At 36.6% G+C, this 27,801-nt stretch overlaps 1 protein-coding gene across 6 annotated transcripts in view; it reads right to left on the reverse strand.

The window, feature by feature from the left end:
- Nucleotides 1–206: 206 nt before the first annotated feature.
- LOC111863316 (papilin) overlaps nucleotides 207–27,801 on the reverse strand; it is a 343,489-nt gene continuing 315,894 nt past the window's right edge. For 4 of the 6 annotated variants that reach the window (XM_023849522.2, XM_023849521.2, XM_023849525.2 and 1 more), the window contains 13 exons: nucleotides 25,894–26,103; nucleotides 24,652–24,822; nucleotides 22,599–23,015; nucleotides 19,660–19,872; nucleotides 15,513–15,725; nucleotides 11,417–11,668; nucleotides 10,745–10,945; nucleotides 10,472–10,605; nucleotides 8,818–8,965; nucleotides 6,426–6,947; nucleotides 4,495–4,650; nucleotides 2,926–3,039; nucleotides 207–1,707 (listed from right to left, as the gene is read on the reverse strand). In XM_023849522.2, coding sequence (XP_023705290.1) covers nucleotides 1,511–1,707; nucleotides 2,926–3,039; nucleotides 4,495–4,650; nucleotides 6,426–6,947; nucleotides 8,818–8,965; nucleotides 10,472–10,605; nucleotides 10,745–10,945; nucleotides 11,417–11,668; nucleotides 15,513–15,725; nucleotides 19,660–19,872; nucleotides 22,599–23,015; nucleotides 24,652–24,822; nucleotides 25,894–26,103 — 2,948 coding nt within the window. In that variant the 3' untranslated portion in view covers nucleotides 207–1,510. The remainder of the gene's footprint in view (nucleotides 1,708–2,925; nucleotides 3,040–4,494; nucleotides 4,651–6,425; nucleotides 6,948–8,817; nucleotides 8,966–10,471; nucleotides 10,606–10,744; nucleotides 10,946–11,416; nucleotides 11,669–15,512; nucleotides 15,726–19,659; nucleotides 19,873–22,598; nucleotides 23,016–24,651; nucleotides 24,823–25,893; nucleotides 26,104–27,801) is intronic. The other 2 variants (XM_033751010.1, XM_023849524.2) reach the window with 2 other exon arrangements.

Raw genomic sequence — 27,801 nt, forward strand, 5'->3', positions numbered from 1 at the left:
TGCATAATATGAAAATAAATCTTTAAAAAATTTTCTGCTGCACTGCAATATCTTAAAAAAATTACAAATTTTAAATATGGCCATTTAACAGATGGTAGTGTAGAAAAAGAACCAGTAGTTTTACAGTTATCAAACTTATGATCATCTTGCTACCATAAATATTGTCATACTTACTGTGTCTTTCCAGGATTAATGAAATAAATTAATAAATATGTATTAAAGTATTTATTTTTAGTTTTTTGTATGTACATATTACTAATAGCAAAATATGTGGAAACAGACATCATGTTCCACTTGTAAATTAACATGTATTATTTTCACATTAAGAATCTGTTTGTATGAAAAAAGAAAAGGCACTTCAATGACATCACTTCTATCTCATATCATTATTAATCATAATTTCATTTGTAAATAATGTACACGACAAAATAACATAGAATTTCTGACACTTGAAGTGTCTTACAGGAATAAACAAGTGGCAGTGGAGTTCTGTGAGCATCACGATTGGATGAATCTTTAAATTGAAACATTCACACACAAAATTACAAGTGCATACTACGATTAAGATATCAGAAAGATCTGACTACAAAAAATAAAAGACTAAAATATAGTATAGAGACTGAAGAAGTACATTAATGGAAAGTCTTTGACTGGTTGTTACATGGTGGGCTGCACATGAGCTTCTGAGCCTTTTGTTCTTTGTTATATTAAAACCTGACATGTTAGTTACGAAATCGTTTCAACTGTCTTCAAATGTTTTACTTCAATGGTATCCTTGTAAAATAGGCTGAAAATGGAGAAGTAAATATGAAACTTCACCCAAAACGTATTTTTAACAAATCTATACAAAGTGACATACAATTTACACTATTTAACACTGCCCATTAAATTATACAATACTACTTATGCACCTTGGGCACCATTGCCTGTGATCAATATCTTTAATATAACACATTTATTAAGGCACTTAAGTGAATTACCTCATCGTAGAAGACATTTTATTTTAAGGACTCTCTGTCCACAAATTAATAACATCAAATATCATATAAATAGTATGGGTTGATTGATTGGTTAATTGGTTGGTTGATTCGTTTGTTGGTTGGTTGGGTGTTTGGTTTGTTGATTGGTTGGATGGTTGGCTGTTTGACGCTGTACACTGAGACTTAGATAAAATTGATGTAGCTTGGTATCGTACACAAGACATAAATTAAAACATAAAGCTTAGTTCAAAGCAAACATGGCTCTTGCCATGATTCTGAAGCTGGTAAAATTGGTGTAACAAGTTCAACAGTCTTATAAATTAAAATACAAACCAGATTAAAAGAAAATATGCTTTTTGTCATGCTTTTGATGCTAGCACAATTTACACATGGAATGAGATTTATTGTTACTTCACTATATTTAGAAAAATGATGCAAACGCAGCAGGAACACGTAACACCGTCTCAACAGTCTGTTTTACTATAACGAGTATTAGGCCACTCAACAGTGGGTGTGACTAGTGGTGAGTGTCATTTCCTCCTGCTACTGCTTATACCTGTACCTGATTTCTCCAGGTGTGGACCATAGGATGGCAGCTGTCCAGCCTGTGTACATGACTTGCAGCAAAAGCGGGCATAGTACTTATGTGTGCAGTACTGACCGGCCACAATGAGGCGGCAGTTGGCAAAGAATGGATTGTCTGTGCAGTTTGGATGGATATATACCCCTGAAACAGAGTTCTAAACTGTAGCTCAAAGTAAAATAATATACTTCAAAGTAGGAAGGAAAACCAAGCAGTGCTGCTGATTACAGTATTTGTAAGGCAGGAAGGAACATAAATTTGTCAACATATAGAAAATTCTCCATTGTTTATAATTACAATTAGAACAGCTGTGAAGTTCGACTTGTCACTGACTTCCTTATTCTAAAAATGTATATAATATAAATTGGAGATATTTATTGGGCGAGACTGGGTCCTTCTGTCACACCCTGAGACAAGGTGAATACGAAAGTATGTTGGAAAATGTCTGTGGCTTTGTTTTTAAGATACATCCTGATCTTTAACTGCAGGGACTGTGGCTAATCATAAAAGCCTGAGTTACTGACCTATACAAAATGGAAACAATACTTGAAGAATAAGAGGATGAGTGGTACTGATCTAAATTTGGAGTTGGTGCATCGTGAATATAAGTGTACCACCCTATCTGAGCCAACCTCGGCCAGTATCATACATATATACACTTCTCATATTTCATCTAAGAATAATTGGAAGAAGTATCATATATTCTACATATGCATAAATCCTTTATGATATTAACCAATGAGGAGAGAGGAGGGAGGAAAAATTAAAGTAGTCAGATAACTGTAACAGAACCCATTCTTGGATCATTTCAATGATATTGTAATTCAGCATTAAAAGAGCCACAGGTTCACCCAAATTATTACCACTGAGAAGATGTATAAAATATTTGTCAAAATAACAACAAGCACTTGAAGGTAGGAGAATAGCCAGTTACCTCAAGCATATCAGATACATCTCAAACAATTGAGAATGTTGAATATAATGGCAGCATCACAAATTAAATATGTGTGATGTCATTATGACTCAGAGAAGTAGTCACATCTCAGGATTTCAGTTCTATACATGAAGTGTGAAGCAAGCCATGCAGATGAGGTTCACAATATGAACACATTTTAATTTGTTCTGTTTTTCATGTGACACATATCATCGTATTACCCCAGTACCCTATGGCATTTTCTGCTTTAAGAGGGACTCAGTTGTGACAAATAACAGGCAAACATGTTAAACGCACACAAATATACATGTTATGGAAAAGTTCAGATCCATGAAAATCAGGAGTACCATGTTTTAACAGCTGCATCTAACATAGCCAACTGTCACTCTGTAGTCTGTAGTACTTGAATTTTAAAATCGCTTTCTTACCTTCCACTGCTATGGAGATCGAACTAGAGGAATGTCCATATTGATTTGAAGCTGAACATCTATATGTTCCAGCATCACTTCCATTCGCTCGCACAATCAACAGACGATTGTTTTCTGTGAAGGAAAGTATTTCACTTCTGAAATTCCATTAATACTCATTCAATGAGAACAGATAACACACACAGTTGGACCTAGTGCATGTAGTTCATCACTATACATTAAGGAAATCTGTATAAAATATACTCAAAGTGTTTTTGTTTCTAAAATCCAAACATCGTATGTTAATACTTTGAAGCATGAGGTACATATAAATTATATGAGGGATATTTGGAAAGTAACCTCCGTATATTTTAGGCAACTAATGTAGGAGTGGGGAACAGCTCTTGCATGAAAGATAGTGTTTGTTCTTGTCTCTACAGAATGAGTTATGATATTTCCTGTGATCGATAATCCTGCCAGTTGCAAAATTTGCGTGGTTGTATGTTTTCTTCATGCTAAAAACATGAATACTGCGGAAGTCCATGGTGAATTATGCACAATTTACAGCCAAAATGTATTAAGTGAAGGAACTGTAAGACAATGGTTTAAAATGTTCAAAGATGGGCAGGGGAACAAATGTTCATGATGAAGAGCGAAATTGTCTGCCAGTCATCTGTATTGAGTAATGATCTTCAAAGTAAAGACAGTGCTTCTCATTCTCAGAACTTTTGTGTGAATTTCCACACATTTCACACACTGTTCTCTATGAGATTATCACAGTTAGGCTAGGCTATTACAAGTTGTGCGCAAGATGGGTTCCAAAAATGCTCATGGGTGCACACAAAGAGAATGGCTTCAGCTTTGAATTATTTAAAGAAATACCACAAAGATAGTGACGAATTTCTCAATCACATCATATGAGTAACAAGTGATGAAACCTGGGCTTCATTTGTGAATGTTAAAACCAAGGAGCAGTCAAAGCACTGGGTGCACACACACACTTACAAAACAATCAGAAAAAGTTTAAACAGACATCTGCCTGACAGAAAGCTGATGACAACTGTTCTCTGGGACAGGAAAGAAGAGCTGATGGTGGAATTCATGCACATCCTCAAGTATCTGCCCCCTGTAATGGCCAATGAACTCTTATTTGCCGCACTAAATATTTGTTTTATGTTAAATAAAGTCTTTGTTCTGTGTAGTTTTGTAGTAGTGGGACTTACATGCCTCACTTAAAAAAAATATTTTTCCAAAAGCAGGGACGAGAAACTTTTTGAATAAAGTTCATTTTTTGCACAAAATGTATAAAATAGATGCATGATAGATGCTGTGCCTGTCCATCTTTAATCTGTAAAATGACTTGGTAGAAAACACTAAGCAGACAGTTTTTCAACAGGCAAATTGTAAACACTCTTTTATGATAATGAAAAATTAGTTCATTGTGCTTTCTTAATGCTGTTAAACAAGATATTTCTTACGTTAGAAATGATGAGAATATCTTAATCTGTTTGTATATGCTGTATGGCATTGACAGTTATGAGAAACAGGTCTTAATTTCTCTGCTCACATACAGAATAACACCATACTCACCTGTGATGTGTATCCTTTCACTGGGTTCCAACAACTGTTCATCCTTGTACCACACTACTTGAGGAATAGGGTACCCATCAACATCACATGGAATTGAGATGTCACTCCCAATGGGATAAACCGTTCGAGTGAGGGATACATTGGCTTGCACAGGAACTAAATAAAAAAGACAAAACAAAAACATTAAAATACTGTTCTCTGTTCCTGCTTAATGGGCAATAATAAACACTCCAACAACCTCAAATATTTAAGTTTAAATCAAGCTATGAAACTGAGAATAAAATTTCTTTAATGAGTATCTCCATATACATGTCACAAATTCTGCGGTCAGTTATTTATTATAATGACATAATAACTAAATAATGAGTCTAATTTTCTGTTCCAAAATATACAGCACTTACACCTGAATGGATGAAAGAAAAATTTGCCATTACAGAAATCTTCTTATGGCCATTATGGTAGCCTTCTTATTACATTCTATTAAATGAAGTGATCAGTTCATTCCCAACATTCTGCATAACTATTCAAAAAGACTGTATTGAGCCAACTACTAATGCTCTTTGGTGTTCACAGTTATGAATGAATCACCCGTTGGCTTGATGTTTGCTAATGATGGAGAGTATGCATGGTCATGGTGCCACCATTATATAACAAGAGAAACCTGGGGAAGCCCCTCAAGTGTAAGAATGCAAGGTATAAAAATATAGATTTTTTGAAGAAAAGAAAACGTTAACTTTTCTTTTGCATTCTATCAAACATTAAGACATATCATCATTCATTAAAACTGATAAAGAATTGTGAGCTATGAATTATGTGACCTACAAGACCCCAGTGACCTGTATAGAGCCCAGTGGTTCATCTACAGAAGCCTAGAGCATGTTCCCCCTATCATACATTTTCCTGCTGCCTTTCTCAGGTTTCACAAACTTGATTTTGATATTATTTGTCACAGAAGAGCTTTCATTTTTTTTTATAAAGTAGATCTGACTCCTGGAGCACAGACCTTTAGAAGCTAAGGGTTACTTAGCTAATAAAATTTCCATGATTTTATGGAATCTGAATGTTCTTTAGCACATTCCTAAGAATTTTCTGCTTGCCCACACCCTGAGACATTTTCTATGTGTGTAAATTAGTATACTTTTAAATATTCAAGCTCATTCTGATGAAATATTCTGTGTATTGTTTTGCAATATCTGAACTGTGTGACTTTTTAAAGGATGTGTTAGCTATCTTCATGTCATGATTTTGCCCTGCAATCTGGTGATGAGACAGCAACATATACTTAGTTTTCTCTGCATTTACTTCTAAACCAACATCCTTACTAGTATCAATTAAAGTTTTTGTTTTTCATTATTGTATCTGTTAGACCCCAGAAGATTCACATCATTAGCATAGCAGCTGGTTTGTCCCATTTAATTTTAGTCCCACCTGGTTTTCATGGACCTTCCTAATGGAATATTCTAAAGAAAAATTGAAACCCATTGGCAACGAAACATAAACAACATAAAACATTCACAATAATTATGGCACACAATACACAATACAAATATTGAGGTGGTCCATATTTCAGAAAATAATTTTAAAATAATCAGCTTCCAAATTTCCAAACCACACCTTATGATGTTAGGGATGCTCCTAACTCCTATAAATTTGTTACTGGAATATGATACATAGCTATAAAACTGGTAAAGAACATTGCTTCACAGTGGCCCAACCTAATTATGGTCTTAACTCATGCTATTTTTATCCTACAATCAGCTTTATATCCAACTTAATTTGACTAGAAACAGAAATTGAAAAGTCTCTGATCTCATATTATAGGCCCAAATTTGACTAATTATTCCTTTTTATGAATTATAACCATATTACAGCTAACATTAGTTCTGAGTACTCGTCTTTCAAAATTACCATGACCTGATGTCTTTGCTTACCTATGAAAACTCTTGGAGTAAGTTCAGGGCCAGACTGGGGTGGAATTTCTGGTGGAGATGTGAGTTGTATTGTAGTAGGGATGGGCCTAGACTGAGGTTGGGGAGATGGCCGAACAGGACGATAAGGATATGAAGGTCTTTCTGTAGAAGCTCCTGTGTCAGGGGTTTCAGGTCTCCTTGGTGGGGGAACAAGGTATTCATTATATGCAGAATCCCCAGAGTATACAGGACCCACAGCCTGAACTGTAACAGTCCATGATGCAGCTCTGCCGTAGCCATTATATGCTTGGCATGTATAGGGACCAAGGTTTCTTAAGGTTACAGAACGGATCAAGAGGGAATAATCTCGTCGCTGTTCAAACTGCTCTGAACTTAGTGGCAGCATGCGATCACCACGCCACCAAGTGACAGTTGGAGGAGGCCAGCCCATTGCATAGCACTGTAGTACTGTTGGGGCACCCAGTGTCACCACCACATATGTCTTGTCTTCACCAATCACCTCAGCAGGACGTGAACTAGGCTCTATAAGTATTGTTAGTGACATACATCCATGCAAAACAACACTGTACACCAAACTATCAAGCATATCATGTCCATATGTAAACACAGTTAATCTAAGAGAAGGAGAGTTATTTGTGCATATACTAAGGAAGGATTGGATTCTAAGGCACAGAATTTTATGTTAAATACCATAGTTGTTATTTAACACATGAGTGAGGGAAGAAAATACATGGGGCAAAGGTTGTGGTGTCTGAATGACAGGCTCTCTGATTATGGATTCTTCTGTTATTTTCCACATGCAAGAATTCTTCTCAAAATGTAAAGATGACATACGCTCAAGACACTCATCAAAATCAACAGTGAGCTGAAGAGAAGATGCGTTTTAAATATATCTGAGAGATTATTCTACTGATTATTCATATATATGAAATTTCAGAACAGAAATCAAACACAGAATGTATTTTAGAAGTGGTTAATATTGTTTTAGAACCTCTACGGACACATGTATTTATTTATTTATTTATTTATGGTTTACAAAAGGATGTTCTAAATACTTCAGATTATAGTGTCAAATAATAAGTTGAGAGTGAGTAACAAAATATATATAGGATGTAGAAGTAGCCTAATTTGTGATACCTTCCCAGCTTCTGCCTGGAAGTACTGAGGAAAGCTTCAGAAACCATCAGTATCTGGGATGAGATTTAAACCAAAGAACTTGCAGAATGTGAATTAGATCTCACCCATTCAACCGTGACATGCTGTGTGTAGACATTAAGTGGTATTCTTAATTCGTTAACTGTGCCTTAAGCAACGAAGTATGCTGGCGAGTAAATTGCTTACTAATATGTAAGTAACATGCATGGCCTTTAAACATGTAGTTAGAGAACTTTACAAACTAAATACAAGTGTCTGTAGAGGAATCAGAAATAACAGTTCAATCTATACTACAGGATTTTTTATAAAAAGTCTTATTGCTATGGTTTTTTATTATAGTGATGAGCATACGGAGGTGTCACCAAACGAAAACAAATAACACAGAAAGAGACATTGCAGTATATTAATTAATCTGCATCGGTAACCTTGGATAATCATGTTTAAATAAGGTCTAGTGATAAGAATGACTACTTACTGAGCCATAAAAGAACTCTAAATATAGCTATTCTATACTTATTTGTAGTTGTAGTCAATACTTTACTGATGAAGTATTGGGGGATTCAAAATTATGTATAAATGAGACTACCGCAAAATCTATGTTCACAAAAAGCTCCATTGCAAAGCATGTCCAAATTATTTCTGCATGGCACACATTCAGCCCACAAAGATTTGGGGAGGGTCAGAAATCACTTATAAATTTATCATAACCATCACATGCTGCTATCCATTGAAGACTAAGATATGATCATTTTGAAACTGGAACATCAGAATGAACCAGTGCTTTATGAAATAATAACTTCTTGGACAAAAGATTTTGTAGCCATGTTAAATGTTTCTGGAAAAGCTCTGAGTGCTACAGTGTGGTAAAGAACCTTATATTCTGTTTTTTTTTTCTGGTGGCAGACACCCATATACATGCTGGAAAACAGTTAATGCTTACTGGTAAACTAGTCATGAGTAAAAAGGTGTACATGTGCAAGTGCATTTATTTTCAATCTTGAGGCTAAAACCTAGGTGACAGTATCAACAAACATGCTTTTAGAAAAAACTATTACTTATGTCTATATCCTACCACAGAACACAAGTGGTTAATATTGTTAAACTATCATGGACTTCATGCTAGTTACAACATGGTCATGCATATGTACAATGTTACATTTCACTACTTTAATAGTTATGTATGTTATGGGTAGTGAGCTGTGTTTTGAATTGGGTATCTGCAGCTCTACGTGCTTACCTGTGACATCTAACTGAAATTCTCTTTGTATTGGCTGTGCAATACCATTATCTGCTGTGCAGATATAAACACCGGCATCCTTACGATATAAACTAATTATCTGCAGAGATCCATCCAGCAGTAATTTATGCCTTCCAGAACCATCAATCTGTAGACAAATATTAACACAATTGGAATGGGACAAAGTTATTGCTACTAGCATCAGAATCCATGTTTACCAAAGTGCCAGATTACACATTTCCTGACCACAATTATATAAAATCATATTAACCTTTACTGGTCATGTGTTGAACTATAGTAATAGCACATGCATGAAATCAAAGTGTCACATTTTTTTCAACAGTGATAACACTGTGTAAGGTTTAAGGTTTTCACAGTGGTGACTATGAAGAAAACTGTCTTCTGGGATGTGGCGCCACGTATAAATTGTGTTAACTGACGTTTCGGAGTAACGTATCACCTCCATCTTCAGGGTAGAAGACAAGAAGAAATCCGTGAGTGAACCAGCTAGAGCAGGTGCAACAGACTGAGTCCAGTCGAGTAAACACAGCTGTATAAGAGGAGGAGGAAAGTGAGAGTGGCTACATGGGGAAACAGTAGAGAGGGGGAGGGGAAGGGACTGGTGGAATAGCCAGCAGGTAGTGGGCCAGAGCTGGTATAGAGTATGTGTTAGGGGGAGAGAAGGGAAGGTTAAATGGAGGCCATTAACCCTGTAGCTCAGGGACCCTCCATTTAACTTTCTTTTCTCTCCCCTTAACACATACTCCATACCAGCTCTGGCCTACTACCTGCTGGCTATTCCACCAGTCCCTTCCCCTCCCCCTCTCTACTGTTTCCCTATGTAGCCACTCTCACTTTCCTCCTCCTCTTATACAGCTGCGTTTACTCGACTGGACTCAGTCTGTTGCACCTGCTCTAGCTGGTTCACTCACGGATTTCTTCTTGTCTTCTACCCTGAAGATGGAGGTGATACGTTACTCCGAAACGTCAGTTAACACAATTTATACNTAATTGTTTCATGGCCTGGTTGGGGATATCTCTTTAAAACCGAAACTATTAGGTTCATTGTGAGAGTTTCTAATATATAAGTTCTTTCTCTGAACTAATTAGTATCATTTTAGTCCTCATCTGGCCTGCAACATACACTTTCTCACCCAGTACTACATAAAGCAAAGCTAAGAGGTACAGATATTTTATATCTCTCACTTTCAAATTAGAAAGGACTCCCAACTGTCTGTGAACTTCACAAATATGTATGGTTTAAAGCCAGTTAAGTACTGCAATGAACAAGTGAAATGGTAACCCCAACTGATCACTATGGTCTTGAAGTTTTGTTTTGGACTCAAATTATATAAAATTGTAAAAATATTAAACATCACAAAATTCTGTTAATACCAGAAACATTCATAATTGTTTCAAATTTTAAATTTGGGTTTCTGTGTAAAGTAGTGGTTCAAATTGTCTAGCATAGAGCAAAATTAAATTTCATAAAAATCACTTCAGCATTACAAAATTCTTCATGTGTACGGATGAACAATAATAACAAAGTAGTTACTGAGATTAAAAATTTGCAATTTGACCAAATGTATAAAAATATTTAGAGCCTGAAATTAAAACTATTCATACATCCTGTAGCAAGAAGGGTTGAACATACCAGAACTCCTTCCCTCCTCCATGTGATTGTTGGAGGTGGTCTACCTCTTGCTATGCAAGGCAATGTCACATAATTCCCTTCCTCAGCACGCACATGAGGCTCTGTTTCTGTTTCCTCAAACGTTGGAGGTTCATCTGAAAATGTAAGGCCTCAGTTTCAATTTCAATTCATCAATTTTCAGTTTAAATTAGAATTTGTGCTGGGCCTACCTTGCTACTACATCAAACACCAACTGATGTACATTGAGAGCTGCATGTCATTCCTCATACTAACCTCCTGGTTCACCATAAGACTCTGGTGGTAAGCGTGGTGCTTCTGTGGTTATGTGCTCAGCCAACACAGGGTTCAAACAAGAAGAGACACAGCCACTGAAGCAGCACTTGGTATCTCCTGTACAATCTGCATCTGATTGGCACTCCTGAATGCAAGTTCCATCACTGACTGCAAATCTGGGACAATGTCCAGGTTTGTTTGCTACAAGTTCAAAGAGACGAGAGTTAACTAAGCTGAAGCTGCCATGCCCAGTAGTACTCAAGTATATTCAAATGTTCTGCAATCAGCAGATAATAAACTGTTCTGTTCTGCTAAGATCAAGTACTTGTAATAATTATCATGAATGGAATGACATCATTAAGGCCAATTATCTGGTACAGTGCCAGCACTAATAACAACATTTATAGTTTAAGACAGTCAACAAAGATAAACGGTCATAGTAACTTCTAAATATGAAAGAGATGTCATCATCCTCATCATCACTGTCACGACAGCCCTTTGTGAGCCCTGGCCTTCCTCAGGACTGCTCGCCATTCTTCTCTATTCGATGCTACATTCCTCCAGTTCTTTACACCCAAAATTCTTATGTCCTGCCACACACATTCTTCCCATTTTAACCTTGGTGAAACAGATGTATCTAACAACAATTTTCTGTGTGTACTGTTAACTTACTTGGTCTGCAGACTCCTCTGAACTCTGTCTCTCCTGTTTGTGAATTCTGATACAGGTCAACAGCACATCTCGTTTCATCAGGACAGGAGTAATCCTTGCAAGGATCATGGCATTGACATGTCTCACAGTCATCAGAATCCACAGATCGCTCCACACCATAAGGACAATGTAACACTTTGCATTTCAATATAGCATCTCGGCATTTGTCTTCACTAGGCTTCTCTGGACCAGAGTCTACATCAATCTCATTAGCTGGAAAATATTACATATTGTTGTTATTGGAGGGGGTGGGTTTCCCCATGCACTGCGACCAGTTTGATCTATTGTGCGTCCCCCTATGATCTTCTACCAGCCTCTATACCCTACTGGTACTGGTGCTTACCATCAGTCCCTACTCAGCCAGCGAGGTCTGCCTCTACTGGCTCAGAGGTATCGCGATGCTTCCCCCATCTACCAGAGGCGTTAGAGACTACTGTTGGGCAGGAAATGTCCTTAATTTAGCTCAGTGGCCTCCTTTGGAGACATGAGGTTCTTTTATGTGCCGTAAAGCTACGACATGGGACCCACAGCTTAAAGTCCCTCCTGGAGGACTTGTTCCCTGAATTTTTCCGCCCTTAAAAATACCATGACCTCCGCCGGGTTTGAATCCGCGTACCTTGAGTCATGAGGTGGGAACATTACCCCTAGACTACGGAGGCCGCTTATATTACATATTACTAAAGCCATTACTTATTGATGAACACAAGCATATATGTCTTTGCTGCACTAAATTACTTAAAGCTGTTGGAAATGAATGGCAATACAGATATCACAGTGCAAGGACCCAGAAATGTGAGCAGGTAAACCTCAGGAGGAGGATATGGAATTGCTATACAGTATCATATATTAAAGGTCAATGATGACTATATATATGTGGTTAACTATGGCAAGAGGGATCATAAATTTACAAGTAAAATCATTAAGGAAGTAGCCAAAGTTTCCATACCATATTAAACCAAAACTTATATCCCATTTTAATGGAAACTTAGCATCCTAGAATTAAGCATTTGAATTCTAGCATTTTACACCTTCATCATCTCTTCCAAGAACAACTGTTATGGATTTATTCTTTTAAATATTTCTTATAATTATCTGATATTTGTTAATTTCTGTACTTTAGTGGGGAAAATAAACAAATAGGGAGACTCACTTTTCAGCCTACTTTCCTTATTGTAAGCATGTTCCCTACCAGTAATTTCTGATTCAACTGAAAGATTTTTTATAAAATTTTGTATGAAACTCATGCTATTAAGAGCACAATTTTATACTTCTTTTTTTTTCTACCATCAATAATATCAACATACGAGCCTCACAAAGTCATGAGGTAGAGGTAACACTAATGTCATTATTAGTATACTAATGTAGGAGGATGAAACATTGTGTGGTTACAGACTTTAAACAAATATGAAAGTTTTGTAAAGGAAATTTTTGTTGAGGATATAAAACAAAATGGTGGCTGCACAAAATCTATATTGGTCTTATGGTTTAGCAATGATAATTACTGAACATCTGGAACTGAGATATGGAATATTTTATAGAGGTAGGGCATAATCATATCTATAAATTCTGTGTCAAGCACTTTAATGTTAACAACTGCAAATAGAAGAGTGGCATGAAACTTCTGAGAGTCTGTTGGGTTATAGTCATACAGATGGAATTTTTGCAAGTGAAAATGATGTACAGAAATGGATCTCAAGGCTATATAATTAATTTACAACACATATAAGTTGAAATATCAAAGGAAGGCGATGGGAATTTCTTGCTGTCCCAACCATACATATTAAAACAAATGAAAGAAAGAAGGTACCATAAGTTCTTCTTAAACTTTTTATTTAGTGCAAATTTTGGAAGCGTACTTCCATTATACTAAAAGAAAGTGTAGCAAAAAGCAAGCAGTTGCATATGAATAAAGAAAGGCTATTCATATAAATATAAATAATTATATTAAAATGTTGTACAAAGATGATTAATAAAATGTGTAGGAAACACTGGACAAGAATAAAGGCTTCTTATGACACATAGGGAGCATGTCCATCATTGTTACATAAGCTTTCTTACTACTGATGTCCCCTGCTTTGTCCCAGATTACTTTTCTGTCATACATATTATTAACATGTTAACACTCAAAAGTTTTCTACTATGGTAACCCCAAATTGCGTAATTTCAGAGCTTTAATCTCAATATTACATTATATAAAAGGACTGGTGACTTAGGTTTTATTCTTGTACATCCTCTGAAACTTTCAAATACTTATACAGCTTTAAGTTTCACAATTTAAGCAATAACTTATTGAATTCATAATAGTGGCTGTCTTCTCACAGTGTTGACAAGTAACATGACTTGCTGTCAATGATGGACATACAGACAGAATCATTACCCAATGGCTGCTTTCCATATGTAATTTGCATTTGTAAGAATGCAATAATTTTGTAGGCAGATACAAACACAATTATTTGTCAACGGGCATACAATACAAGGTCTGACAAAGTTCGCGAACTCGCCACCATGTGCTTGCCATGGCAGCAGTGGACAGAAACCTCAGTATGGTTTGATGGCATTGGCATATCAAGATTTCACAGCTGTGCTGTTGTTGATCTATGGCAGTGTCTTTCTGAGTGGTGTGTAATATTGTCTGAGTGTGTTTTGGTATGCTGTAAGGAGAATGGCAGAGCTTGAATTAGAGCAAAGAACGAACATTAAGTTTCTTGTTGAACTTGGCAAGAGTGGAAGTGAAATCACAGAGATGTTACTGCAAGTTTATGGGAATAATGCTATGAAGAAAGTAGCAGTTTACAAATAGGTGACACGTTTTTCTGAGGGAACAGAAAGTGTCACTGATGAAGAGAGATCAGGATGGCCAGCAATAAGCAGAACTGAAGAAAACATCAAAAAAGTTCATCAAATTGTGCATGAAAATCGTTAGCTGACTGTAAGGAGCATAGTAGAGCAAGCGAACATTGACAGAGAAACAGAAAAATCTTAACTGAAGATCCTGACGTGAGGAAGGTGTGTGCAAAAATGGTCCCAAAGGACCTGCTCACATGGCACTGTATGTACCCACTCCCCCATGTTTTCACTATGTAATTCTTAATTAAGCGCAGGGACACCTTTACACTTTAGTGGATCTGGTATTCTCAACAATGAAAATTTCATTTGTTGCAAATGTTATGTTGTTAATGGAAGAAAAAATCCAGTTCCAGGTTCAAAATCCAGTTTGTTCAATAGATTTTAAATTGGGTACCACATAAATTTGCATTAGGATGTTGTAGTTCATTAGCTGAAAGAGGACACAGCAGAATTTCATCTCTGTTGAAAACACTGATGGGTAAAATATCTCATTTGCATGAGTTTTTATTGAATCTCATTTTACAAGAATTAAGCAGTGGTTGAAGGAGCAAACATCAAATACTGACAGACTGATGTCACTCAGAATAAGATTTGCATGACGTTTTCTAGCACAGACTTCCAACACCATATTTTGTCAAAATCTACACTCTGAGAACCAAGCTGTTGCAAATGAACAGACAGACAGACAGACAGAAAGACAGATAAATGTGAGAGAGATGCAATACAGTTTTTGTAAATGTAACTAAAAACAAGCAGCAATGACTTGATAACAAATCTGGCATGTAAAGAACGCAACAGAAACAACAGCAGGATGATGGACAGGTCTAAAATAAGATAACAGGATATAAAGAAAAATATATTAACATCTTCTCTTAATATATTTTATACTCATAAGCACTGCAGATATTTGATAGTACTCTTATAAGATTTTAAGTAATCTACTTCAATTTTTGTACAATAGGCTGCCTGAGATATGCCTTATCTATGCATTTCCAAAGTGGTTTCACGACTTATGCATCATCAAAAGACTGACACAGAGGGATAAGAAAAATTATTCAACGCATAAATGTGGTTTGATAAGAGAGAATCTGCAGAAGATGTAAAACATTTCATGCTAACAGGTTTTATTAATTATTAGAAAGCAAAGTGGTGCAAAATGAGGCTGCTGGTGCATGTGATGGTGCATGAAGTATAGCAACCTCACACTTACGTCGCACATCAGTTACACTGGGCTCTCCATACCCTTCTTGCAAGACTACAGAGCAAAATTTGAGACAAGATTGGAAGTTCTTGAATCGGTTGCGATTTCCAGCACAACCAGTGTAGATAAAAGGAATGCAAGTCCGTCGATCCTCATCAAAATACCACCTCTTATAGTAGCCACCTGAACATGGGCCGGTGTCTACAGGCAGCCGACATACAGCTAAGAAAGGATGAGGGGATGAACATATTGTTAATTGTGTTAAATTATATTAGTAATACATTCAATGGTCCTTCCTTTAAGTCAGTAGCTTACCGGATCAATATATTGTTTATATACCACAACAGCTTAATCACTTTACAAGAAAACTTTGAACAAACACAGGAACTACAGAACACATAAAGAGAAAATTATTTTCAATTATGTCACTTTCTCTTTTCCTACAAGACAAATCATCATCAGAAACAAGCATGCATAAACATCATTATACACTGTATCTAGTGGATGACTGTTTTCTTCAGTTTGTTACATTAGCCTGACATGTAATAACTGAATATATGAAAAGTTTGCTCCAACACCAATTATATCTCATTTTTCTGTGTATGATAATGATAATAATTTATATATCTAATTTTTTATATTAAAATTTTTGTTGCTCTAAAAATATGGCCTCCACAATTAGTAAATATTACTAAGAACTTCTTAAAACTTACTCTTCCATTAATAACTTTTTACTGTACATTCCTTTTCATATTATTAAACATAATGTGCAGGAACTGTATCAAATTTAGTTTCTCTGCACTCAAGGCGCTTATTTATGCCTGAGAAATATAAACCCATTACCTTTTTGCTTATTCATGGAGTGGCATTGGACCAAGCCCCCTGGCAGTGAAGGGGCAAATGAGCCTCATAAGGTGGATGACAGAAAGAAGGACTGGCAGGGAAAAACTGGGTCAGAGAAAAACCTGTTCCCAGTGCCACTTTGCCCACCACAAACCCCACATTAACTACCCTGAGCTGAACTTGTGCCTCAGCGGTCAGAAATCATCAGCTAACTGTCCGATGTAGGGCATGACAAATATAAACATAACAGACTCTGTGCTTGTTTAAATTGACCATTTGAAAACAGCCTTCAACAGTCAAGAGAAATATAATAATAAATCAGACTGTTTAAAGAAAGTAAGCATGATAGTCTGTTTCACTCTGTCTTATTACTGCTGTACTTTACTCTTCCATAACAATGTGAAAGTGACAAGTGAAGTTGTAGCAATCAGACTCAGACAAATGCAGTGCCATTATCTAGGCCCTCCTGGAAAGAAGTGGAATTAAATCCTACTAATCCGTCCCTACTATGAGGGTTGGAACTTTAATAGTGGCAACTAATTATTTACAACTGATACAAAATAGACGCATGTTTCGAAGTTTTACTGTCCTTCCATGTAGTCACCAGCATTGTGCATAACCCATTGCCAGCGATGTGGAAGTCGTAGGATACCTTTAGCAGTGATGTTGTGTTGATAGTTCAAATGGAGCAGTCTACTGCCTGAAGAATCTCTGGAACAGTTCTGAAGCAAATGCCATGAAGTGGTTCCTTCAGCTTAGGAATCAAGTCGAAGTCACAAGGGCTAGAGTCCGGGGAGTATGGTGGATGGTACAGCACTTCCCAGCCCCATCAATCGAACAAATCAGCCACAGCTCGCGCTGCATGCGGCAGAGCATTGCCCTGCAAGATGATGGGTGGGTTCTGCAGAAAGTGTCACCACTTCTTTCTCAAAGCTGGCCGCAGGTTGTGTTCCAAAAATAAACAGTAATACTGTGCACTGATGGTCTGCTGTCGGGGAATGGTATGCGTTAGGATAACACCATCACAGTCATACACGAGAATCAGAATAACTTTCACACTGCTGGGGTTCTGACGAACTTTTGATTTTCGTGGTGACCCGTAATGACGCCATTTGTTCGATTGATGTTTCATTTGTGGCTTGCACAATTTGGCCCATGTCTCATCCAGCGTAATGATACGGCATAAGAAAGCCTCTCCTTCGCGCTCACAGTGCTCCAAGTGGTTACAAGCAGCATCGTATCGTAGCCATTTCTATATTTCCGTCAAATCATGCAGAACCCATCGTGATGCAATTTTTCCCATACCCAGACGTTCCTTCAGAATGTGAAACAGAGTCGTATGTACTAATCCTGTCTCTCGGGCCAGCTCACGAATCATATGGCATCTATCACTCTCCAGTAATGTGGAAAGAGCACACACTTCTTCTTCACTGACACTAGGATAACCTGGCCGACACATGTCTGTCACATTTTGGTGTCCCTTGTTGAAGGCTTTTTACCCACCTTGCCACTGTTGTGTAAGGCAATGCAGATTCCCCGCAAGCCTCTTGAAGACCATGATGACACTGTCGTGCTGTATGGCCTCTGGCACATTCAGTCTTTATCCAACTCCACTGTTCTTGTTTCGAAAACATCGTGACAACACTACATTAGACTGCCAGCTAACACGAGGCTCTGTTCTTCTCGTCACTGTGCATGCACGTGATGTGGGAAGGGAGAGTCCATTTGCTCTGAGGTAAGGTAGGTATGTAACTAACGTGTGGTATAAGCGACATTATTTGGTCCCATTGCATGGCGTTTCTATAGCAGTGTTGCCACTATTAAAGTTCCAACCCTCGTATGAACAGTGATGTGTTTAATACTGTAGTGTGTACAGCCCTTGCTATGCAATAGGTGAACAAACAACAGTGTCATACAACCTGTTGCTAGGCAATGGATTCGTAAACACATTCCCACGGCAACAAATACCCACACAAGAACAGAGTTATTGTTGCAAACAGTGTTTTCTACTCAGTCCGTGCAAAGTGTTTTTAAGGAACACAACTGGGACAACCCAGTTAGTTGTCAATTGTCAGCTGAGAGTTGAGTGCTACAAGGGAGGCTGTGAAGATGGGACCTGAGCACAGGAAGCTGAAGAATCTCCACTGTTAGAAGCCATTGCTAGGGAATGGCTGTTGGAAACACTGCAGGCTGGAGAAAACTTAGAGTGTAGTGATTTATAAATGTGGAGATCAGTGATAGCACTGTAATTACTTGCAGTTGTAAGTGGTGTGTGTAAGTTGTCAATAAATCCATTCACCAATCCAAACCCCATCCATAGTCACCCCCTAAATCGTGACAATATCTTGTAGTTCTAATATAACACATACAGACAAATAATGTCATAATTCCTGTGTTCATGTCAAAATTATTTTTAAGACTGAAGCCTCACTGTCACAAACATGCAGTTAGTACACCACAAACTACATTTAGGAGAGAGTAAAATAATATTCCGTTTCATTATATATATGCAATGTATATGTTTTATTATTTAATTGCAATAGCCTGCAAAGAAATAATAATTTCTGCATATTCACATTATGTGCAAGGCATGCAGAATATGGCATTTGTGTAACGCCAAATTTCATTTTCTGTTATAATACACCTCTACTAAATGACAGTCATTAAAATTCACTTCTAGATTCCTACATTTATAAAATATTAATACATTAGCAAATGATACTTGGAGCAACTGGAAATAAAACGAATGCAGGAACACTAACTAAATGCTTGCACAGACTGTATATTGACCTGAAAACCTGACTTCAAGCAAGTTAGTATCAATAACAAAATAACTAATTAACTAATAAAATAATATATTGCAAAATAACTGACTGATTAACTGACTGACTGACTCACTCACTCACTCACTGTCTGACAGACTGACTTACTGACCAACTAACTGACTAAATAACTAATTAGCTAACCAACCAAGTAATTAACTCTTTGAGCCATATTTTGTGTTTCTATACACACTAGCATTTAAAAACAAACATGATTATATATAAAATACAGAAGTATTTAAAATTGTGATGAATCTCAATTTTACCCTTAGTAAGTTCCATAACAGTACAGTACAAGAAAAATTAGTGCTTTATTTTCACGGAAATTTTATGTTCTCACAGCAATGAATATGAAGATCACAGTCTTCTTGAATGTGACACCATGTACTTTGGTACGCTACGAAGGAGACATTACGTCTCAGCAGCCTGTAATCTTTATCATCATTGTTCTAGTTTTGAAATGGAAACATACAAAACATAGAAATTGGTACCTTGGTGAGATAAAGTTGTGTCATTGCCACGAGGAAACAATTCTTCACGATGAAGACAGATGGTTTCACACTCCTCCAGAGAACTAAAGCGATTGCCATTGCCACCACAGCCTCCATACAAAAATTGTTGGCAACCACCAACCGAAGGATTATAGTACCATTTTTGGAAATATCCTCGGCAAGGGCCACTTTCATAGGGAACATTGCATACATCTGCACATATAAGAGTAGCATGAAAGTAAATTAATGTAGCATTCTGATCGCATTCAGCTTCCTAATCAAATGTAAGCAACAATTTTATGAAGATACCATTCATCTGAATGTTACTTGTATTAAGCATAAGTAATATGGGCCCTTTACTGACGAGAATAAATCACATAAATTAGTTTGCCTCAGCAAGCACATCTTGTAAAACTTGGAGAAAGTGGATATGAATGTGAATTAGTTTGTCTCAGCAAGTATGCTTTAAAAAACATGAAGAAGTTTCTTCTTTTTATTTTGGGATTTCTGATTACAAAATTAGAATAGACCCCTGACTGAATGCTAATTACAATTATTAAAAAACACTTCAGTTGGATGAACATCTCATTTTAAATAGGGACTAATTATTTTGAAATTAATTCTACATGATTTGTAAGAGACTAGGCAAATGAATAAAAATACACATACAAATATTATTTTAACCCTTACACTGTTAGATTCTTAATAAATAGCTGACATGAGATACATGAGACTCAGATGTGTACACAGGTACTGGCTAATTCCATAAGAGGGGTAAAGGCTCTGTCCTTTCTGCTGGGATATATGCCAGGTAGTTCAGCAGAAGTCCACCAGCATTGTGGAAGAACACTGGTGGATTTCTGCTGGAATACACTGCATTATACCCCAGAAGATAGTATTCCTATGATCACCATTGTGTTGCCCTCAAATCCAGCATACTTTATACTGACCATTTTTATACATTTCAACCTACTGATAAAAAAAAAAGTAAAGCTATCCCTGTAACAGGCCGTGAAGGCCCATAGGGTTGCGAGACGTTGAGGTACCACATAACCTTGACAATCGGCTCAAAGATGGTGGTAAGGTTTTCACTCCCCAGGAAAATCTTTTTTTTTTAATTAATTCCTGGTATGAATTTCTGTTAGAGGCTTTGTAAACCCCAGGGCCTAGTGCGGCCGGAAAGATTAGGTCAATTGAAAAATATCCCAGGACCTCATTGGGACTTGAACCCGCGACCTTCCGGCTTGTAGCTTAGTACCTTAACCACTACAATACCGTGTACCCCCTCAATCTAATGATGAGGAAGGTAAAAATAAATTTATGTAATAAAACAACAGTATGTTTGATTTCAATATGCTCATTATTCTATAGTTCTAATTAAATATATGTAATCACATAAAAATCACTATATAAGAGGTTTTCATAGTGATGTGTGTTTAGATTATCATGTTCTGGCTTATGACACCATGTGGCGATTTGAAGGAACACGCTGCCTCCATCCTCAGAGTAGAACAAGTAAGACTGCATAATGTCAAAGGAAAGAAAACCATAATCTGAAAATGAAAATCAGTTTACAATTCCACTTTTATGGGTGCAGTCGGGCCCCAGATCCCACAAGGAAAAAGGATAGTTCCCTCCTTGAGATTCTACACTTCTGTGTGAGAAGAAATGGTAGAAATATGTATTCCAACTGTAAATAAATGTATTTCCCAAATATTTCCTCTTTTTAATCCGGATCCCTGACAGATCTTAACGTTATTTTTTCTAGATATAAATCTATTTATTCAAAACACTACAGACAACTTACTTAGTAGTAGTTCTTTGTATTTCATCAAATATACATTACTTAAAAAATGTTTAATAATCAAGGGTGGAAGTGGTTTTTCTGAATGAACAGATGCTCCAGAGAAGAATTACATAAATGCTTCAGATGAGTAGAAAAGCCCAGGGGAATGACTAACATATATTAAAAGGAAATTGTTGCAATGCAGGCTTCTGAATTCATTCATACATGTACTGTTACTGGGAGTGATATTTACGTATCTTAAGGCAATGAAAACTGTTTTTATAAAAAGAAGCTTCCTGGAACTGAGTAACAGCATTTACCTGTGTCTGCTCCCATATTTAGTCCTTCTTCTAATATAAAAAAAAAGTGAAAGTATCCCTGGAACAGGCCGTGAAGGCCCGTAGTGTTGTGAAATGTTGACGTTCCCACATTTTCTAGGCAATCGGATCATAGATGGCGGCAAGGTTGTCAGCTCTACGTGCCAGCCACCCTTTACTCCCAAGAATATTCCTGGTACTCATTTCTGTTAGAGGCTGAGTCAACCCCAGGGCCACAGTGCGGCTGGAAGGATTAGATCAATTGAAAAAAATCCAATGACCTCATCAGGACTTGAACCCGTGACCTTCCAGCTTGTAGCATCTTCTAATATTAATTTAACTCAAATTTGCTGAACTATTAGAGATGAAATATGTGCAACCCCCACATATGCTTTCATTCTATGCTCTTTATGCAAAGAATGCATAAGAACATTAGGCATCTCTTAAATTCAGAAAGAAATACCATTAGAATATATGTATTATAACACATACCATGCAACATTTTTCTGCTGTTTACTCATGGCCTTATCTAGCATCAAATGATTTTAATTTGTGTATTGCGTCTGCATATATTATGTATTAAAATCACAATGGTTATTTAGTCTCATAAACAAATTAAAAAATTATCTTTATGTAATATTATTTAATATTACCATCGTTAATTAGTTACTTGTACAACCGAATATCAGAGTACTTCTGTTTCCCTTGCAAATTCTCTTTCCTTCATTTATCATCCCATCGTCGATGCTATAGTCTCAATACGGACAGCAATGTCATTAAATAAAAAACTTAAATAAACACCCAAATACATTTATAAACATAACAACAATACCAACCCTGGCCTTTGAAACTTCCACAGTGCCTCTCACATTGTTCTTCAGACTCAAATCTGTTGGCATTTCCACCACAACCACCATATATGAAGGCCTGGCATGCACCTGTGTTTCTGTCGTAGTACCAGGCAGCATGTTCTTCTTGACATGGCCCTGTGTCCACAGGTGTACTACAGATATCCGTGATAAACAGTGGTGCCTGTGTTGTGAGAATCAGTGTATCTGGGACCAGAGCTGCAGCAGTGCTGCCTGTGATTACTTTACAGTACTCTTCACACTGCTGGCGATCATTGAAGCGATTTGCATTTCCTTGGCAACCTCCATAATCGAACTCATAACAGGCGTCTGTACTGCGATCATAATACCATTGCGGCATGCTGCCACTACAAGGACCCACCACTCGAGGCAAATCACAAGCATCTGTGTGAATATTAAGCATTAATTAGAAATTAGAAGCTACTTCTTCTTGCTTATTATCTCAGTTCAGTCAGTTTCATATAATTCTGCTATGTGATTCTTATGAAGGACCATGAGATGAAAATAAGAAAGATGTTAATTTCATTAAGGAATTATTTTGAGTGACAGGATCAAATAGCTAACGGAGCTTGGGTGACAATATTTTGTCTTATCTAGTAATGATCTAAGAGAGATGTTTGGGTCAGAACACTTTATGTTGCCTAGTAATGATCAAAGAAAGAAGCCTGAGTCAAAATACAGTGTCCTGCATAGGAATGATCTAAGAGATGATGTCATTGGAGAAGGGAGGATTCAACATAACAAAGAATTATGTGATCCATACAGGTAACCCAATATTGTGAGGATACTTAAGTGAAGATGACATACTGATCACCTCACCTGGATCACCAAGAAATGCATATGAAATTTTGCAAAGGAAACTCTTTGAAAATAAACATACAAGAAGACTGAGAGGCATATGAGGGAGGATTAAACTAACATGGATATTGAGGATACTCAGGAAACAGGTTATGGGCATAGAAGGTGGAGTGGATTGGTTCAGTATCATGATTATAATGGGATCTGGTGTTGGTATCATTGGACATTTGGTTTCTATTACCAGGCTGTTAGAAGCTGAAATGCTTCACCACTGACAGTTTCAGAGCAGACATTATGCAGCATTCCACATCATTACAGTAGAACCAAAATGAAATATTTATTTCAGCTTAAAATATTGCATAAATATTGGTCTCTGTTTCTGAAGGATCACAGAAATAAAATTTTGATCTGGTAAAATATAGGTTAGAAGAATTATCTGCACAATTACTGTGCTTACAATTAAATTAATTACGTACAGTTTCATAACATTAGCTTTTCTAAGCAAAACTGTTCATAAATCAGTAAAGAAATATCAGATACATAAAGAAGTCTGCTAATTTGATTCACCATACTATTAGCACATTTGCATTACGTAGCTTTGTGCTTCTCTGCCTGCATTAGCTGGCCATTTTGTATGAGAATCAACATACAGTGCAGTGTGTTATCCCATAAATTAAATAAATACTAGTGTTACTTTCATATTCACATATTGAACTAAGAACTGAAGGACTGTGCTGAAATGTGTAGCAGTATATTTCTCATTAAACACACCATATGGCACACAAGCAACCATGTCTTATTGGGGGGGGGGAGATAAAATCTGGAACCAGGCAGTAAAACCGTTCATCATCCTTGGCCTCATATGAGACCAACCAAAGCAGGAAACTAAATTTATGCAATGAATGTGTTGGATTACTGTTATAAGAAAACCTCATCAAACATTGCAGCAAGTGATTAGTACTCCTGTTTCATATTTGAAAGGTATTGGATTAATATTTCAGGCCAAATACTGGTTATCCTAAGTGAGGGTTTTCAAGGTCTTCTTCAGACTCTGTGCAAAACTCCAGGATAGTACTTACATTACGATAGAAGCATTTTTTTCCTAAATCTTTACTAATCATCTTATGTGATACTACACAACCGGAGCAACTGAAAGCATTGTCAAATTAACCAAGAATATATGTATAAATTAACTACAAATATTTAATCAATAACATCATACCTTGCACACTACCACATCTTTGTTCACATTCTTCCCTTGTTGAGAACTGGTTCTTATTTCCTTGACAGCCTCCATAAAGGAACTGCTTGCACACTCCATCACGACTATCATAGAACCATTTGGCCAGTGACTCAGAACAGGGCCCATGATCATCATGGAGGAAACACCATTCTAAAACGTCACAAATGACTATTGAAACAAATACTGAACAAACATATATAATCTAGAATGGTTTTTCAGTTGAGACAGAATATAATACCTCAAAAGTACTAAAATCCTACTTGCATATCTAAAACTTTCGAAAGTAATATAAAACATGCTCCTATGAATACTACAAATCTTAGCAAACAAACGTCTGAATTTCTAAAATGTGTGCAATAGCCTGCAACTCATAATTATAATTTTACATGATGGGTGGAGTGATTAAGCAGATCCAGGGGTAAAACACAACAGACAAATTAGCCCAGAGTGCTCATGTGATTTTCATGAAATTCTACTTCATAATCTAGCATTTAGTGGTGCTCAGAATATTTATGGACTGTTGAATTACTGACCCACATTTTGCTACTCTTCATTGCTTACACTTTATATAGAACATGCAGTTATCCAAAGCAAAGATATATTAAGACATGAACATTTTCTGGACAATGTTGATTAGTAGATGAACACAAATAAGTTAATTCTAAAGACCTATAATTACTGAATATTATTAGTAGAAGGTGATTTAAGGTTTTCACTGCAGTGAAAATTTAGGGTGTAGTTATCTGGATTATAAAACCTTGCAGTCTTACAGGTGGGTTACCAATGGTTTGGAGAAATGAGTACTTGCATCTTCCCTGATGATGGAAGGACCAGGTTTCTATAAAATGATGGAATCACATGAGATTACATGGTATTCTAACCCAGAAGGTTACACCCAAAATGATTAGAAGTACTGATGTGGAAAGAAAAATGACAAATTTACGATTTTAACAAGTCTAAACACAGAACTGAGTAAATGTCATGCAAAGTGTCACTTGTCAAATGTCTCTAAGCTGTATTAAATAATACAGCATTTATATGTAACATATGAGGCCCGTAATATGGTACATTTTTCCACTCAACAACTACAAGATCCATGTTTCTTGGCCATCACAGTTGAGCAGCAACATGTCATTGTCAAAATCTGTCCATATGTAGTGCTCATTATTCTTTGAGTTATATGAGTTCTGATCAATTACTCCCACATGCCAAGAATCTCACCTGCCCTGAACTCTTCTTCAGGTTCTGGCGTGCTGTATCCACTTTCACAGCGTCGCTGACAGTCTTGCATTGTGGGGAAGTTGTTTTGGTTGCCACCACAGCCGCCATAGTAGAATGGTGTACACCGCACATGATACGAGTCATAGTACCACCGCTCTGTATAGTTGTGGCACTCCCCAGATGCAGCAGGCAGTAAGCATAAATCTTGTTCTGCAAGAATAGTGGAACAAATTACAAATTGTATACATCAGCTGAGATTTCTAAAAAGAAATGTTCACTTACTAGTAGAATTCATGTACTGCATTTACTCATATAATTATTCCACTTTACTAAAATTTTCTTACATTAAAATAAAGGTGGAGTGACTGTGTAGTTTTCCCCTTATAATATAAATGTGGTCATATAATAATAATGTGTAGTAAGAATGGAAATTTAAAATATTTATGACATTTTTCTGTATAAATTTTTACACAAAATGAGAATTTTTTTTTCTCAGAACTTGATAAAGTCTTCTAATTCTGTATTTTCTCTGCCATACAGGTGTTATCACATTGGTGGAAAAATGCTTCCTGCAATTTAATCAAGTAATTCTGACACAGCCTTATGGTATGTAATGTACAATGTTGCCTTGATAATGAATGTTTTCTTTCCATTATTTATTGGATTCTGACAGTGGCAAATGTGAAGTTTTCATTACTTGAAATATTGCTATGAATATTTCTATTGCCTTTATTCCTCTCACAGTCATTAAGAAAGGAAGAGTGAAGAGCAACAATGTCTGGTCTAGAAAACCGAAATTAACAGCCATGGGGATTTGTTGCGCTGACCAGGCAACACCATCTATCTGCTAAAGTTGGCACTAACTTTGCCAATAAGTGGCAGTTGCTCAGTTGGTATAGTTTGCCTGAAGACTAAAACCACAGAGTTTGTTTGTTTCGTTTGATGAACAACAATGCATACTGGAGGCTGCAGCAGCTACAGGCAATGAAGACAACCACAATCATTCTAGAAAATTTAAGTGTGTTGTTTTGACACATAATAACCTGATTTCACCAGTAACTTGTTCCACTACAAAAAAGAAGTTAATTATATGTGTCTCTTGTAGCCACAACATTCTTTATACAAAGTTAATCACAGGCTAATTTTAGCATATAATCAGACCTATTTGTTTGGAATGGGATAGAGAACTGAAGGGAGATGACAGCATAAACAGTGACAAACATTATGTCAAAGTAATGAAGAGGGAATTATGTGGTACAAACAATTATATTATCATTTCACAATTCATGTGGTGAAGCCATTATACAGTGGATGTAATTATATTAGTAAATACAGTATGCAACCAAATTTGTAAACCTACACCTTCATCTGGCTACGGACAAAACAAAAACTTTAACATTTATTGATAATCTTTGATTTACAGCCCTTTCTCTTGAAGATTAGATATGCAGTCCTTTTAGAATAAAATATTAATTCATGCGATGCAACTATTAGTCATGCTTATGCAGTCATTCTACTGAATTAAATCATGCACTTATTATATTTCATTGACACAAAGAATCCAGTCCAAACAGTTACACCCTATGTCTTTAAGATCCATTCTTCATCTACACCAAGACTTTCAAAGTGTTTCTCTCTCTCTTAAGTTTCCTGACCAAAATTCTGTATCCATTTCCCACACTTCCCAGGTGTGCTAGATCTTCCACCATTCCCCTCCTCCTCGACTTGATCATCCTAATAATATTCCATGAAGAATACAAATTATGAAGCTACCCATTATGCAAATTTCTCCAGCCCTTTGAGTTCAAATATTCTTCTAGCAGCCAGTTCTCAAACGCAATATATATGAAATGAAATTTCACATCCATGCAAAACAAGAAGCAAAATTATAATTCTGAATATTTTAAT

This window comes from Cryptotermes secundus, unplaced genomic scaffold (genome assembly GCF_002891405.2).
Source record: "Cryptotermes secundus unplaced genomic scaffold, Csec_1.0 scaffold159, whole genome shotgun sequence".
NCBI classification, from domain to species: domain Eukaryota; kingdom Metazoa; phylum Arthropoda; class Insecta; order Blattodea; family Kalotermitidae; genus Cryptotermes; species Cryptotermes secundus.